This window comes from Myxine glutinosa, chromosome 3, assembly GCF_964187855.1.
Source record: "Myxine glutinosa chromosome 3, kmMyxGlut1.1, whole genome shotgun sequence".
Classification (NCBI taxonomy): domain Eukaryota; kingdom Metazoa; phylum Chordata; class Myxini; order Myxiniformes; family Myxinidae; genus Myxine; species Myxine glutinosa.
Window position 1 is genome coordinate 12,067,812 of NC_136263.1, and position 17,263 is coordinate 12,085,074.

At 46.8% G+C, this 17,263-nt stretch overlaps 1 protein-coding gene across 2 annotated transcripts in view; it reads left to right on the top strand.

Annotated features, from left to right (window-relative positions):
* Positions 1-17,263, top strand: part of PAOX (polyamine oxidase) — a 54,713-nt gene that overhangs the window by 17,628 nt on the left and 19,822 nt on the right. For both annotated transcript variants that reach the window (XM_068098974.2, XM_068098975.2), the window contains exons 4-5: positions 6,032-6,219; positions 9,098-9,353. In XM_068098974.2, coding sequence (XP_067955075.2) covers positions 6,032-6,219; positions 9,098-9,353 — 444 coding nt within the window. The remainder of the gene's footprint in view (positions 1-6,031; positions 6,220-9,097; positions 9,354-17,263) is intronic.

The following is a 17,263-nucleotide window of genomic DNA, read 5'->3' on the forward strand; positions in this document are numbered from 1 at the left end:
ATTCTGTTCTCCAAACTTTCATCTTTGCTATTAACAGAGCCATTCCTCACCAGTAATCTGATTTTGGACTTTTGCACAATTCCTGTCAAGGAACACCACATGCCATGTTATAGTGAGGGATGTACGCATGTCACTTTTGCATAATTAGATTTAAATAACGATTCTTTCCAGATTCCTATAAATGAAACCAACAGACATGATTTTGTGACGAGTTGTGGTCAAAAAGGCAAAATTGACGATTTGAAAAGATGTTTAAACTCCGCATTGCCTGGTGCAGATTGCATCCTGCTGTTAACTGTTCATTAGCCGAAGAAGAAGAAGAAGTAGAAGAAGAAGAAACTTGCAAATCCCCCTTCCCTTCCCCCCACACACAAAAAACCGAATTTTTGTTGCATTTTTCAGTTCATGCCTCTGCGCTTTCAGGTGATAGGTGTTCTTCCACCATAGGTGTTCTTCCTTATGAAACCCCAAAAATCGAAATCTCACTGGTCACTTCCTTCTACTTCTTTGTTCCTCTCATTTACAGCTTGTGGAATTTCCTCCCTCAGTGCATGCACTCACACTCTCCCCCTCCGGGGCTTAACGTTGGCCGGTGCCCCCGAAGCACCATCCTGAGCTAGGGTTTACTAGGTAGTTTACCACTGACTCCCCAAGATCCCTCAGAGTGGGAATTTGTAATTTGGTCATGGTGCCAGTGATGAATCGCTTATTCTTCGCAAGGGGCACCATTGGGTCTTTAACGTCCACCAACTAACGCCGGCAGACAGGATGCTCAGTTCAATGACCATGTGAGGGACTGCACACACACTGATGAATCGCCCTGCCTGTGAAACACCGGGATGACAGCTTATAGCTGGGTCAGGATTCTAACCCAAGCAGCTTGGAGGCAGGTGTGCGTACCTCCAGTCCATCCTGCCAGCCATTGAAATCTACAAAGAAGCAAATATATAGGGACACTGCAAAAGGTTCCACACGTCCATCATCACCACATACAGGCCTCAGTAAGGCAATTGGTATACCAAATCCGTAATGAAACCCGTCAAAAAGGCATTTGCTAGAAGAAGAATGTGTGGAAAAACAAATTCTGCAAGAAAACAAATTGTGCATTTGAATTGACCTTTGAGTGTGATGGCGTAGAGGCCCAAGAGGTACGCACGCCACATTAGCTGTCCAGCCTGGATTTTAATCTCAACCCAGCTATGATGGATGTTAAACTGGGCATCTCGTCTACCGGCATTAGTTGTTGGAGGTTAAAAAATCCCACGGCATCCTTCGTGAAGAGTAATAATAATAATAATAATAATAATACATTTATTTTATATAGCGCTTTTCAAGAAGCCCAAAGACGCTTTGACAGAGTACAAAAAACAAGTGCAAAAAGACAGAAATCAATAGATAAATAATCAAAGCAAAAGGAAGGAGAAGGAGAAGAGATAGTCAGGGGTTAAATGCTGTGGGTTAAATGTTGAATGCAGTGTTGAACAGGTGGGTCTTGAGTGATGTTTTGAATGTGGTGAGTGAGGAGGAGTCTCTGATGGTGTGAGGTAGTGAGTTCCAGAGGGTGGGAGCAGCGATGGAGAAGGCCCTGTCCCCCCAGGATCTGAATTTGGTCCGGATGGGAGGGGGGGGGGGGTCAGGAGGTTGGTACCAGCAGAGTGGAGGTTGTGGGTGGGAGTGTCTGGAGAGGAGGTCAGCCAGGTAGGATGGGGCCAGGTAATGGAGGGCTTTGTAGGTCAAGAGGAGGATTTTGTACTGGATTCTCTGGGGGATGGGGAGCCAGTGAAGCTTGTAAAGGACGGGGGTGATGTGGTCACGGGTCCGGGAATGGGTGAGTAGACGGGCAGCGGAGTTCTGAATGTATTGGAGTTTATTGGTGATTATTGAGGGTGAACCATAGAGGAGGCTGTTGCACTGTGTTGCAGTAGTCCAGACGGGAGGTGATGAAGGCGTGGATGAGGGTTTCTGCAGCCGTGGAGGAGAGGGATGGACGGAGACGGGCGATGTTTTTCAGGTGAAAGAAGGCTGTCTTTGTGATCTGTTTAGTGTATTTGTCGAAGGAGAGGGTTTGGTCAAAGATGATGCCAAGATTCCGGATGTGAGGGGAGGTGGATACTGGGAAACCGTCGATGTTGAGGGCAAAGTTATGGGTGGATTTGGTGAGCGTTTTTGGGCCAATGATGATTATTTCAGATTTATCATAGTTAAGTTTGAGGAAATTGATTTGAAGCCAGGATTTTATTTCAGTGATGCAGTTTGTCAGGATAGAGTGGGTGTTGGTGGAGACGGACTTGGTGGAGATGAAAAGCTGGATGTCATCGGCGAAGCAGTGGAATTGGAGACCATGATGGCGGATTAAGTGACCAAGGGGGTCAGGTACAGGATGAAGAGGAGGGGGCTAAGAACTGAACCTTGGGGGAGGGGAGCAGTGGGGGATTTGCAGTTATTGATGGAGATGAACTGGCGTCTGTCAGAGAGGTATGATTTGATCCAAGAGAGGGCAGTGCCGGTAATGTTAAAGGTGGTTTCAAGTCGGGTGAGGAGGATGGTGTGACTGATGGTGTCAAAGGCGGCGCTGAGGTCGAGGAGGATGAGAATGTTGAGGTTGCCAGCGTCAGAGGAGAGGAGAAGGTCGTTGGTGATTTTGAGGAGAGCAGTTTCAGTACTGTGGTTGGAGCGGAATCCGGATTGGAATGTTTCATACAGGTTATTGGCAGAGAGGTGATGTTTGAGTTGAGTGGCTACAGCACGTTCCAAAACTTTTGACAGAAAGGGTAGGTTGGAGATGGGTCTGAAGTTATTTAGGGTGTCAGGGTTGAGTCCAGGTTTTTTCAGAATGGGGGTAACAGCAGCAATTTTGAGGGATTGTGGGACGATGCCTGTAGACAGGGAGGAGTTTATTGTTGCAGTGATAAGTGGAGAGAGAGCAGGAAGGGAGGCCTTGACAAAGCTGGAGGGGATGGGGTCAAGAGTGCAGGTGGCAGTTTTCATTCCTATGATGAGTTCAGAGAGGTCAGTAGGGGAGACTGGGGAGAACTGAGACAGGGGTTGGCAGGATAAGGGGGGGCAGGTGGTTTGAGGGGGAGCGGGTGCAGTGGTGGTTAAGCTGTTGTAGATGTCAATTTTGCATTGGAAGAATGAAAGGAAGGAGATGCAATTGTCTACTGTGAATGACTGGGTGGTGGTGTTCAGGGGGCTGAGGAGTTTGTTTATTGTAGAGAAGAGTGCTTTTGGGTTTCCGGAGCCAGAGTGGATAATTTGAGAGTAGTAGGTGGAGCGGGCGGGGGAGAGGGCATCTTTGTAGTGTTGTAGGTGGTCCTTGTAGGCTTGGGAGTGAATTGTGAGACCTGTTTTATTGCGGAGTCTTTCAAGTTGGCGAGCACGAGTTTTCATCAGGCGGAGTTCAGGGGTAAACCAAGGAGCAGAATGGGTGAAAGAAACTGTTTTGGTTTTCATGGGCGCAAGCTGGTCAAGGCAGGAGGAGAGAGTGTGGTTGTAGTAGTCAGTGAGGTCAGAAGGGGTGTGGAGGTCAACGAAGGGAGAAGTGGACATTTTTTCAGAGGGTGGATGAGAATGAGGTAGCTGAAAGAGCGTTTAGCTTACGGAAGTTGATAGTGCGATAATGCCTTGGTGCTGGGGTGGGGATGTTGATGGTCATCGTGATGGCTAAGTGGTCAGAGAGGGTGAGGTCGGAGCCAGAGAGATGGTGCAAAATTAATCCAGTAGAGCAGACAAGGTCCAGAATGTGCCCATGGTTATGGGTAGGAAAGTTGACATGTTGAGTGAGGTTAAAGCAGGTGAGTAAATCAGTGAAGTCAGTGGTTATTGTGGAGTCAGTGGAGTCCATGTGGATATTGAAATCACCGAGGAGGAGGATTGAGGGGGAGAGGGAACAGAGCTGGGTCAGAAAGTAGGAGAAGTCAGACAGGAATGATGGGTGCGGTTTGGGAGGGCGGTAGACGACAGCCATGACTGTGTGTGACCAGAGAGTTTAAAAGCCAGGTGTTCAAATGATGGAGCAGATTTTTTTTTTTTTTTTTTTTGGTATACTGAATCGAGGCTCGTGAAAGAGCTAACATTTACTTCACAAACAAATCAACCAGACAAACAAAATATATAAAAAGAGGGAGCGGAAAACAAGATGGGGAGAGAAGGGGAAGCACACAAACACAACATTTGAGAGCAGGGAGATGTGTGGAAGGGAGAGGGCTTGGGGGGAGGAGGCGTGGGAAGGGGGGGAGGGAGAAGTATAAAACACAAGGACACCAAGGACTTGTAGGACAGAAGTTGGTATTTCAAAAAAGTGGAATTGGGGTGAAATTAGCGGGGGTAGAAAAGATCAAGGTTTTGGATGGGGGAAGATAAGAGATGGTGGTGAACAGCTGTTTTAAAGACCTGGAGGGTGGAGTGGGATTGAAGAGAGTGAGGGAGTTTGTTCCAGAGGCGGGAGAAAAGAGTAGTGAAGGTGAGCAGAGAGTCTTGATTTTGGCAGTTTGACCATAAGAGGGTTGCAGGCAGATCTTGTGCGACCTGTAGGAATATTTGCGGGACAGAGCTGGGGGGCAAGGCCAGAGAGGAGTCGGTAGAAGACGGAAAGACCACCAACCTGCCTGCGGTGAGTGAGATGAGATGGAGATGAGGCTGGTCTTGATGTCTTGTCGGTGAATTGCGGCAATTCCACCACCTCGGCCCTCCGAGCGTGGTTTATTGATGTAAGAATATCCATTGGGTGTAGTGAGGTTGAGTGAGAAGTAGTCCAGAGGTTGTTGCCAGGTTTCAGTGAGACAGAGAAAGTCCAGTTTATTATCCAGAATGTAGTCGGTCAGGATGAGGCTTTTGTTGTTGAGGGACCGTGTATTGAACAGGGTGAGCTTGATGTTGTTTTGTACGGTGGGGATGAACTCAGGTGATTTAGGCAGGGTTTGCAGACGGGAGGTGCGATCGTGTGCGATGCTGTGACCAGGTGCTCTGGGACGATGAGTGGGAGTGCGCTGAGCCGACCAGAGTACGGGAATGGAGTGACCTGTTTGTAAGTAAACAAACTTACGACCGGAGCCTCTATGAATGTATCTGGGTCGTCGCAGGAGTCCGTGGTACTTGATTGCAGAGATGCATGATGGGGTGGAGTGAGTAGTGAGCAGAAGAAGCCTTGCGGCGGAGTACCTCAGAGCCATGCCAGGCAGGAGCGAAGGGACGAGTACGAGGCCAAGGTCGAGGAGGCAAAAGCGGCAAACGCAGCGGCAAACGACCGCAGCCGCTAATCAAGACCACAGCGGCAAACAGCCACTGCCGCAAACAACCGCCACAAACAACGGGAGCGGGCCTGAGGAAACAGTGGAGGAGCCGGGCAGGCGAAGCCAGGAGCAGAGCCAGGACCGAGCAGAGGGCAGACCCAACGGTCAAAAATCCGCCATGACCACCAGAAAAGCAAACTATGTGCAATGGCCAAGTCGGAGAAGCGGCGAACAAGTAACGCCAGCGTCCTCTCCAGACCGGACCGGAAGCGGAAGTCCAAGAGTAGGTGAGCTATCGCTGTCACCTTGACCCAATTCCACATTCCTGCTCTAACCTGCACCTGCAAATGTTCCAACCTTCAGCCATGTGCTGCATATGAAATATGACCTGAGAGTAAAGCTTTTTGCACCTCTAGTTTGATAACAAAATCTGTATAGGTTGAAGGTTAAGAGAACATGGTGAAGGCGACTAACAGCAAGCATGTCCCTGAGCAACGTAAGTCTTCTGCTGATTTGTCAATAAATTATTTGAGTAATATTATTTCCACTCTAATTTTCAGTTTATTTTGCAGTGTCTCCTTGAAGTTTATGATGATGTGAAACTTTAAGACCATCTTTGTATCAATTTCTATTTATTTCTGGTGGAAGTATGCGTTTGTAGATGACAATTTTACCACCGTCAAAACCAAGCTGCGGGTATTTTGCAATCGGAACTTGTCTCAGAACTTCGTATCGTTTCGATTTACCTGTCAGCCTCACGGCTTTTTGCAATTTGTCATTTTCCACCGGTCTCGACGCAGAGGTTATTCCTCTCTGGTTGACTCGCTGCTGCAGCGGTTTCCTCGCGAGCGAGTGCTGCTCAACAAGAACGTGCAGTGCATCAATTGGGCCGGCATGGATTGCCAAGATGGCCAATCTCGAGTGCGCGTGACTTGCGAAGGAGGAGAATCCTTCTTTGCCGACCATGTCATTGTAACAGTGCCACTCGGTAAGTCTGACAACTGCATCCTTTTTATTTCATTACACACTTTAATTTAATTTCTTCTGAACTTTGTTTGGCCCGCGTCAAAAATTTGAGCCGTTTGTTTTTTAGGTTCCATACGGCCTAGAGAGCTGAAATTTGGCCCACGGTCCTCTTTTCTGGTACATTTTCATCTATCAAAATGTAATAAATAAATAAAAATGTAAAAAACCAAAAATAGGTTTCAAACTAAAAAAGAAAAAGAAAAGTGTGTAGCCCTAAAATCTTCTTTTTTTTTCTTTTTATTTTAACCTCTGTCATTCTCATTTGGGAGTGCTAAGGTCGACTTGAGCGGATGTGCTCATTTCAAGAAGTATTCATGTTTCGTTGGTAAAATGAGCCTTCGTGGGATTCGGTGATTCGGGTTGTGTGATGTCATGAAGTTCAATTCACTCGAATCGGTGCAAGGATTCATGCGAGTCTGACGGAGAAGAGTTGACGAGCTATCGCCGGCATCCCGGATAAATTCCAAATTGCTGCACGAATCGCACGGTCGAGTTTGTTTGTCTGCAAAGAACGTGAATATGCTTTTCTCTGCAACCGTTGGTCCGATTGCCAAGAAATTTTGACCTTATGAGCGCCTTGTCCTTAATATATATTTTTTAATGATAGCTACGATGTCATAGGTTACATGGTGCGGGTGCCATCTTGGAAAAAAAATGAAACACTTTGAACCTCTATCTCTGAAATGGCTCCATAGAAATTTTTTTGAAACATAGCTCATTCTCAAGTATTCCCCATGTAGAACAACATATATTCATTATGATGTCATCGGTCCTTCATTATGACATCATAATTAGACAAGTCGAATGCTTGATCCGATCAGTTGGAAATTTATTTTGTGTGATCCACATAAAAATTGTATGGGACAATTAAATTGATGACGTTGGTCACGTGGTTCGGCAGCCATATTGAATTGAACATAAATTTACATCAATAAACCACATACATTCAGAAAGCATTCAGACCCCTTCACTTTTTTCACATTTTGTTATGTTGCAGCCTTATGCTGAAATAGTTTAAATTCATTTTTTCCCTCATCAATCTATACTCGATACCCCATAATGACAAAGAGAAAACAGGATTTTAGAAAGTTTTGCAATTTTATTAAAAAGAAAAAACTGAAATATCACATTGACATAAGTATTCATACCCTTTGCTATGACACTTGAAATTTAGCTCAGGTGCCTCCCATTTCTCTTGATCATCTTTGAGATGTTTCGACACCTTGATTGGAGTCCACCTTTGGTAAATTCAATTGATTGGACATGATTTCGAAAGGCACACACCTGTCTATATAAGGTCTCACAGCTGACAATGCATATCAGAGCAAAAACCAAGTTATGAGGTCGAAGGAACTGCCTGCAGAGCTCAGAGACAGGATTGTGTCGAGGCACAGATCTGGGGAAGCCCACAAAAAAATCTCTGCTGCATTGAAGGTTCCAAGAGCACAGTGGCCTCCATAATTCTTACATGGAAGAAGTTTGGAACAACCAGGACTCTTCCTAGAGCTGGCCACCCGGCCAAACTGAGCAATCGGGGGAGAAGGGCCTTGGTAAGAGAGGTAACCAAGAACCTGATGGTCACTCTGGCTGAGCTCCAGAGATCCTGTGTGGAGATGGGAGAAACTTCCAGAAGGACAACCGTCACTGCAACACTCCACCGATCTGGGCTTTATGGCAGAATAACCAGACGAAAACCTCTCCTCAGTGAAAGACACATGAAAGCCCACAGAATCTTGTTTCTCACAGTCTAAGAGTCCTTTTGGTGCTTTTTTGCAAACTCCAAGCGGGCTTTCATGTGTCTTTCACTGTGGAGTCTTCTGTCTGGCTATCTACAGAATAGATTCCTAGATCGTGGAATTGGTTCTAATGGGGCAATCTTATCAACATGCTTTTTTGTTTGTTTGTTGGCAATGAAACAATTTTTCAAACAAAACCATCCTGTTTGTTATTGAAACTTTTTTTTCCTTTTTTTTTTTTAAGCACAGACAACCACCCTGACTCATGAGTTTCAACTCGAATATTGTTCAGTATTGTCTATATTTTTTGCATCACACTAAAATATGCCAGGAAAATTGTGTCTACCCTCAGGAGAGCCAGGAAACACTCTCTACTCTCAAGACTCAAACCTGTCTCCTTCCTCCAAATCCTGGTGGCGTCTGGTCAAATCCGTTTCTGGTGTTTGTTCCCCCTCCATCCCCTCCCTTACCTCAAACGGCTACACAGCTGACACCGCACGTGAAAAAGCCGAATGCCTCAACTCTGTTTGCCTCAAAATCTTGTGTCCCAAACCCATCTCTCTGTACCCACCGTACCCAGTTGCTCCTGGACTCGGTATCCTCTCCTGACAAGGTGGAGAGGTTTGTCAAACCTCGACTCTGATTCTGCAACTGGACCAGACGGCATCAGCCCACGGGTCCTAAAATCCTTCTCTGCCACTCTATCTCACCCTCTGTGAAACTGGTGGTTTAGGTATTCTATTAGCTAACTGATTAAGGTTTAAGAACTTTATTATTTTACGATTACTATTTATTTATATTAATTACACAATTGATCAAACAATTAATGTACACAGCTCCCTCACATTTCCGTCTTGATGTGCCGAAGGCCCCCCGACAATGTCGCGCGCTGGATGATATGTTATTTATATATTTGGCATGGGGATGGTGTACTTTGAATGTATCTGTACTTGTTTTAAAGTAATTTTTAAAATTCCTCTTTTTAAAGTTTTTATCATGGCTGAAAATTGTGGTCTCTTGAGCATTGCAACGGTATACTTTGTTGCCTTGCAAGAAAGTTGATCAAAATAAACTTTTTTTTATTTTTTTTTAATCAAATTCAAGGTTACTTGAAAAACCACCACTCAACAATGTTTGAGCCATCATTACCAACGTCTAAAGTGGAGGCTTTGGAGAACCTGGGCTTTGGAACCGTCAACAAGATATTTCTTGAGTTTTCCGAGCCCTTTTGGAATGCTGGCCTGGAGTATGTGCGATTGGTCTGGGATGATGAGTCACCCTTGAAAGTGAAACAGCAGCAGTTTCCACTTGAGTGGGAAAGGAAAATCCAAGGATTTCAAGTGCTACAGCCACCTGAGAGGTGAGACTAAGATTGGGAAGAGCAAGATTGATGTTGCCTCATCTTCAGTGACAGTTTATAAAGTTGATGGTGCTATCCTCTTGTGTACTTTGCTTTGAAAATAAAATAATCCTTGATGCAGATATCAAGTTTATGGAACAAATAAAGAATGTGGATATAAAGGTTGATCCATCCACTGACAAGCAAGTGGTAGATTTGGAATTTATGGATGAGACTGATCGCAGTGGTTGTAGTAAATGTTAGAAGACCATTTCCGTCAGAAACCCAACTCAAATTGGACAACTCTGTAGCACGTACTTGTTGTGGAACTAATTAATTTAGCTTTGATTGATAGACAGAAGACTCGATGATTAATGTCCACAAACTGTTTAAGATAACTGCTGATTTTTTAATGAAACATGGAGGACTTTGCTTAGGTTACAAAAAGATGTACATCAAAGGACTTCAAAACCCCACTTGGTAAGAATCCAACTCCAGAAAAGAACACACCCACAATAATTTCTAAGCAGAATCCTGAAGCATTTGTGCAGTACAGCCTTTCTTATACTTGTGAAGGAAACTAAAATGGGGTTCAGCTGAGGGGAAGAGAGAGAGGAAGGGGGGAATGAGATCAGAAAAGTTGAAGGCAAACTGGTTTTTCCATTCTTTTCATCTTGGGAGAGGTTTCGGTTACAGAAAATACAATTCAGTTATTGTGAAGCACATAGTTATAATATAATACTGTTGCGGATCCGGAGTACGGCGCTCCCCTTACCAAGGGGGGGTTAATCCCCTTCCTTGTCTTTTACACTGGCCGTCTCCGATCCTGGAAACTATGACGGCACTTCCGGTCGGTAGTAGCCAGGGTCATTAGTCAATAAAGTCCCAAATACCTGCGTACTAAGATCGGCCGTAAGCGAGGAGATGATTTCCACCCGAGCCGCAGTGGTAATGGATGCGCCGAGCGAAGCGAGCTGCGACTCGGGCCGTTAACAAGAAGACTAAACCCGATCCTGAGCGGTTCTGCCAAATCGTGCCACGTATATCAATTGGGGACAGGACGAAAGCGATCGGATGAGAAGAAACCAAAAGGGGTAAAGAAAGAACAAATATGGTTTATTTATTACACTAAAAGAGGAAACGAAAGGGCAAGAATATACAAGTGGAGGAAATAAAAGGACACAGGGCAAGCTTCGACACTCTTATATAACACTCCCAGGACAGAACAAACACACTTACAAGGGAGGATGGGATGGCAGGGATGGTAGGAGGCGAAGGGTCCAGGTAGCGTTCGGCCGATGGGAAGCCGTCCAGGCTACGGCCCCAATCCACGCTCCGGCTCTGTGGCGAAAACCTCAGCAGGCAGCTCCGCGTATCGTTGGCCGCGAGCGGACTTTACTTGTAGCGGGGAGGAAACGCTTCGGCGGACGTAATAGCTGGATCTTCCACGGAGCGCGCGCCCAACCAGTTCGTGCAACAACCACACCGGACTCCTCGCTTCTCCCACTCTGATTCTTCGGGCTCCCTCACTCATCTGCCGATTATCTCTCGAAGTAGTCCGCGGCCGCGCTTATATTGGCCTTTTACGTATCAAGCCGCCGCTTCTTAGGACACGCCCACCGGCGGGCTCACCTCAACCCTGGTTGGTTGGTGAGGGCTCCCTGGCTCCACCTTTGATGGTGCGTTGATGGGCCACGCCTTCGTTCCTGGCGCTCCTCCCCCTTCTCCAACTCGGCCGTGTGGCTTATGGCGGCTTGCGGGATAGAAAACCACTCGCACCGCTTTTGAAAGGAACTTTGGGGCCTACTCTTATTTAATTAATACAACGCAGATTCAACTATTGGAAACAGATCCTTAACTGAAACATAGACTAATGAAATAACTAGAGAGGTTTCTACGGTGTCCTACGTGTGTTGTACATGGCCTAACTAGGGTGCAACCTTTACAAAGGGGGATATTTACAAGGCTTATTATTATTTACAAGTGAAGGTTCTAAAAACCATAACAATACATTTCCCATTTTGTAACTTGCATCGAATTAATAGAGCATTAACTCACGGTTGTGTAAGCCTACAAGAAAGTGTGTGATTTCCATTAAAACAGGGAACTCCTACTCAGTTGCCAGGCCATTATCTATCCTCAAAGGGAGAAAATAATATTTTAATCAGTTACACATGTTAACATCTTGCAATATAGTTTCGGAACAATACACTTGCTCATATTCTTAAATAAGTAGAGAAAATTGTTGTATATAAGTTGAATCATGTGGATTATGTGTAGTTAAACTTAAAATCATGAAAATAAATAGGAGTCTTTGAACAAACTAAGGATGCTTTGAAACTTTTTAAATTATTGGCTCACCAGGCGTGGACAAAGTTATGGATGGAGGCTGGTCCGACCTTCACCAGCGTTCAGCGATAACAACTTTGAGAAGCCCCTTTTCTTTCCAAACTTCCAAAACATTTCTTAAAACTTGTGTTTTCATTGGAATCTAAATACATAACTTTTTGCAGATCATGATCATATATATCTATATAAATAAAACAGTTTGTGTGTGTGTGTGTGTGTTACCTATAGACTCCTAAACGGAGAGGCTCACGTACTTGATGTTTGGCATAGACATGGCCATTGGGCCTGGGAAGGACATGGCCTACCTAAAAATGACTTCCGATGACGAGATCCATTTTTTTTATTCATATTTAACTTAGCGCATTTCAGCGAGGAACATTATACACTGAATCTCAGCCTGTGCCAGAGCAGCTCGCTGATTCGCTCAGAGCGATCACGTGATGTTCCATCCTCGCCGCCAGACTCGCTCACGTACTTAATTTTTGGCATAGACATGGCCATTGGGCCTGGGAAGGACATGGCCTACCTAAAAATGACCTCCGATGACAAGATCCATATTTTTTATTCATATTTAACTTGGCGCATTTGAGAAAAATCCCCCCTTCAACCCCTCCCCCTCCACCCCTTCCCTCCCCCCTCCCCTCCCTCCCCTTCCCCCCCTCCCCTCCCTCCCCTCCCCTTCCCCCCCTCCCCTCCCCTTCCCCCCCTCCCCTTCCCCCCTCCCCTTCCCCCCTCCCCTTCCCCCCCTTTCCTCCCCTCCACCTTCTCCCCCCCCCATCCCTTCCCCTCCTCTTCCCCCCCCCTTGTCCTCCTCTTCCCCCCTCCCCCTCACCCCCTCCCGTCCCCCCTACCCTCCCTCCCCTTCCCCCTCCTCCCTCCGCCACTTCACCTCCTCCCCCCCCCCCCATCCGTTCCCCCCCTCCCTTCCCCTTCTCTTCCCCCCTCGTCCTCCTCTTCCACCCTCCCCCTCCACCCCTCCCCAACCCCCTGCTCCTCCCCTCCCGTCCCCTTCCCCCCCTCCCCTCCCGTCCCTTTCCCCCCCTTCCCCTCCCGTCCCCCCCTCCCCTCCCCTTCCACCCCTCACCTTCCACCCCTCCCCTTCCACTCCTCCCCTTCCACCCCTCCCCTTCCACCCCTCCCATCACCCTCCCCCCACACCCCCGCCCGGCAACGCCGGGTACTTCTGCAAGTGTTATATAGAGTATATTTATTTGTTACACTATTTAATAAGAGACTTTCTCTTTTATTCTCCAAAACTTGCCGATTTGACTGCGAGGCTCTGAAACTGATCAAATCTCACAGTTTGGGCTGGCAGTTAGCCTGGCTTGGGTTGTAAAAGCTGCAGGCAGGGATTTACGACCTGCCCTGGAGTTTTCCTCGGTAAAGGAGTTTAGAATTGTTAGATTTCATAGAATACAGTTAACACTTATTAATATATGTATTTATGAAGCTTACGTACACAATTAATTAATTTTCCCTCACATACTCCACATCTGAGCTATCTAGCCAGTCACTACCTTCATATGCAGGTGATGATTTTTTTTTTTGTATACAGAGTCGAGGCTCATGAAAGAGCTAACATTTATCAAACAAACAAATCAAACAAACAAGCAAACAAAGTATATAAAAAGGGGAGCGGTCGACAAGATGGGGAGAGAAGGGGAGGAAGCACACAAACAACATTTGAGAGCAGGGACATTGGGAGATGTGTGGTAGGGAGAGGGCCTGGGGGGAGGCAGGATAGGTATAAAACGCAAGGACACCAAGGACTTCCAGGAAAGAAGTCGGCACCTCAAAAAAGTGGATTTGGGGTGAAATTAGCGGGGGTAGAAAAGATCAAGGTTTTGGATTGGGGAAGATAAGAGATGGTGGTGAACAGCCGTTATAAAGACCTGGAGGGAGGAGTGGGATTGAAGACAGTGAGAGAGTTTGTTCCAGAGGCGGGAGAAAAGAGGAGTGAAGGTGAGCAGAGAGTCTTGATTTTGGCAGTTTAACCATAAGAGGGTTGCAGGCAGATCTTGTGCGACCTATAGGAATATTTGGGGGACAGAGCCCAGAGAGAGCTGGGGGAGCAAGGCCGGAGAGGAGTCGGTAGAAGACGGAAAGACCACCAACCTGCCTGCAGTGAGTAAGTGAAAGGCCCTCGGAGATAGCGTCATGGCGGGAGATTCCAATGATTCTGAACGCTTTGGTTTCAACAGCGTGAAGACGAGCTTGGTGCGAGGCAGGAGCACCAGCCCAGAGGGGAGAGCAGTACTCCATTGAGCTGCGGATGAAAGCCTTGTATGTGGTGAGGAGCTCAGGTGTGCCAAGGAAGGACTTCGCACGACGGAGGATGCCCAGTCGGCAACTGGCTTTGGAGGCCAGCTTGGAAATGTGGTTTTCCCAGGAAAGATCATGGCAGATAGTGAGACCCAAAAGCTTGAGTGACAGAACTTCTTGGAGAGGATTATTCAGAAAGTAGATGGGAGGGTTGTCCAGTCGGTCTTTTCGGAGAGACATCGTAAGAGTGTGAGATTTGTCAGGATTGAAAGACATGTTCCACTTGTTTGCCCAGTCTGTGATTTTGTCCAGGTCTGCAGACAGTGAGGAGGCTGCAGACTGCCGATCTGAGGGATGAGGAATGGAGCGTCAGAGAGTGGAGTCATCAGCAAAGAGATAGAGAGGATTTTCAAGAAAGTCAGAGAGATCATTGATGAAGACCAGAAAAAGCACAGGGCCCAGAACACTGCCTTGGGGAACTCCAGCCTGAACAGGAAGAGGAGATGAGAGAAACCCATTCAGGGCCACACGTTGACTACGACTAGAGAGGAAGTCCGCCAGCCATGCGTGGAGATTTCCATGGATACCAAAGGAGGAGAGTTTGGTGAGCAGAGCGGGGTGCCAGACCGTATCAAAGGCACGTGATATGTCGAGGGAGACAGCTCTAATTTCCTGTTTGGCATTGAGGACCTCCATCCATTGTTGAGACAGCAGAAGCAGCATGCCCAGAGTAGAGTGACCTGGTCTGAAACCAAATTGATGATCAGAGATCAAGCCATTGGAGAAGAGGAAAGATTTCATATCCAAAGCAGTGATGGATTCCATGACTTTGCTGATAATTGGGAGAAGGCTGATTGGTCTGTAGTTGCTAGGATCTGTTTTTGCACCTTTTTGTGTAAAGCGGTGATGTTGGCTGATTTCCAAGCAGATGGCAGTTGACCTTGAGCAAAAGAGAGGGTGAAGAGAACAGAGAGAGGGAGTGAAAGAGCGGCAGAACAGGATTTTAGGACCCGTGGGCTGATGCCGTCAGGTCCAGTTGCAGAATCAGAGTCGAGGGTTGACAAACTTTTCCACCTCGTCAGGAGGAAAGGACACGGAGTCCAGGAGCAGCTGGGTACGACGGGTACAGAGAGGGGTGGGTTTGGGACACAAGATTTGGAGGCAAACACAGAGTTGAGGCATTCAGCTTTTTCACGTGCGGAGTCAGCCGTGTAGCCGTTTGAGGTAAGGGAGGGGATGGAGGGGGAACAAACACCAGAAACAGATTTGACCAGACACCACCAGGATTTGGAAGAGGGAGACAGATAAGAGAGTTTGGTCTTGAGAACGGAGAGATATTGTTTCCTGGCTCTCCTGAGGGTGGACACACACTTGTTTCAGGTTTTGTGAAAGGAAATGAGATTTCCTTCCGTTGGACTTGCTTTCCAGGAGACGAAGGCAAGTTGTTTCTGGGCAACAGCCTCACCACAAGATGACCATGGACCATGGACGGGAGGAAGGGTATGACAACTGCTGACGAGATGGGATAAATCTGTGCATGAGAGAGCAATTTACTTTGGAAGAATTCCCAGGATGAGTTGATGTCAGAGGTGTAGAGATGGGAGACCAGTCCAGATGATTGATGGCTGCTTGAAGACCGTGCCAGTTGGCCTGAGTGAAATGCCAGACTCGTCGACGCTGAGCAGGCTCCCTGAGAATTGTCAGAGAGATGTCCACTTTAACAAGCACATGATCAGATGAGCCGATTGGAGCAGAAGAAGAGCAGCAGACATTTTCAGGGAAGTTAGTCATAACCAAGTCCAGAAGAGAAGATGCTCCGTTGGCGGAGATCCGGGTCGGGAAATTGACAGATTGTGTCAGTCCCAGTGAGTCGCAGAAGTCCTTTGCTGAGGAGCCATGGCTGGTGAGAGAGGTACCCACACCCAGCCAACTGGCATGGTGACAATTGAAATCGCCACATATGAGGAAGAGAGAGTTGGGATGGGTCGATAGAAGTTGGTCCATATTATCAGACAGTGAGATGTAGATGGAGTCATCACTGTTTGGTGGACGGTACAACACACATATGAACAAGAGGTGGGAGCGAAGGGGAAGCCATAGCCAGAGGTATTCCTGGGGGTGAGGTGGAGAGAGTGCAGTGCAGGGCGAGTGAGGAAGAGAGTTTTTGATAAAGATAGCAACCCCACCTCCAGGACGAGGCTCAGGTCTATCATACCGGAGGAGAGAGTAACCCGGGAGAGATACTAAGGAATCGGAGACATCATGAAGGAGGAAAGTTTCTGTTTAGCAGATCACGTCTGGTTTGTCAGAAGCAACCTGTATGGAGAGATCAGTTAAGTTTGAACGAAGGCCCCGGATGTTTGAGGTCCATACCGTTAATGACGAGGAAGGGGGAGCATCGGATACAGAACAGGGGGGAGGAGGGGTAGGGTAAGAGGTGGAAGATGTAGGGAGAGCTGTTGAAGGTGTCAGAGATTTCAGAATAGCTCGGAGAAAGGGAAGAATGGGGCGGACAAAAGGATTGATGGTGATTGGGTGAGGCACAATGAGGTGTTATTTGAGGAGGGGGAAGAGTGAGGCAGAAGGTTGGGGGAGATGGAGGTGAGATTCTCATTGGTCTCACTTTTATTGTCCCAATAAGGCGAAGGCTTACAAATAAATAAGATCCCTTATTTGGAACTTCAATTTTATTTATTAGGTTTGTTTATTTTGTTTGTTTGTTTATTTATTTATTTTATTTATCAATAGACCTTATTAGGTTTGGTCATGTGTTGAGGAAGGATGAAAGTGACTGGTTGAGAAGAGTGATGGAAATGAATGTAGATGGAAGTAGAGGACGGGGAAGACCGAGAAAGACTTGGCTGAAGGTGGTGGAAGAAGAAATGCGGGCAAGGGGGTTAACAAGGAGAGATGCAGAAAATAGGGCAAAATGGAGAAGATTGTCATGGGGACCGCAAGGCTAACCCCCGCTCTAGCAGGGAAAATGGCTTTAAAATGCCTGTTGTTGTTGTTGTTTGTATTAGGAACTTCAATGCAGGAGTCGGCTACGAGGCCCATCAATCTTGTGCAATGGTTACCAACCTATGGTTGTTTGCCATGAGCTCCATTCCTTTTAAATGCTGAGTGTCAAACAAAAGCCACACGCACCATTTTTAGTCTTTGGTGTGACCAGGCTGGAGTTTCAACTGCCAACATCCCAGACTCCGAGCGGACACTTTATCCCTTACGCCACAGTTTCCTGGAAACTCTTTTGATTAAGAGCTCTACTCCAATAGCTTCGCTGGCATCTTTTCATCCAACGTCTTGCGTTCATCTGTTTG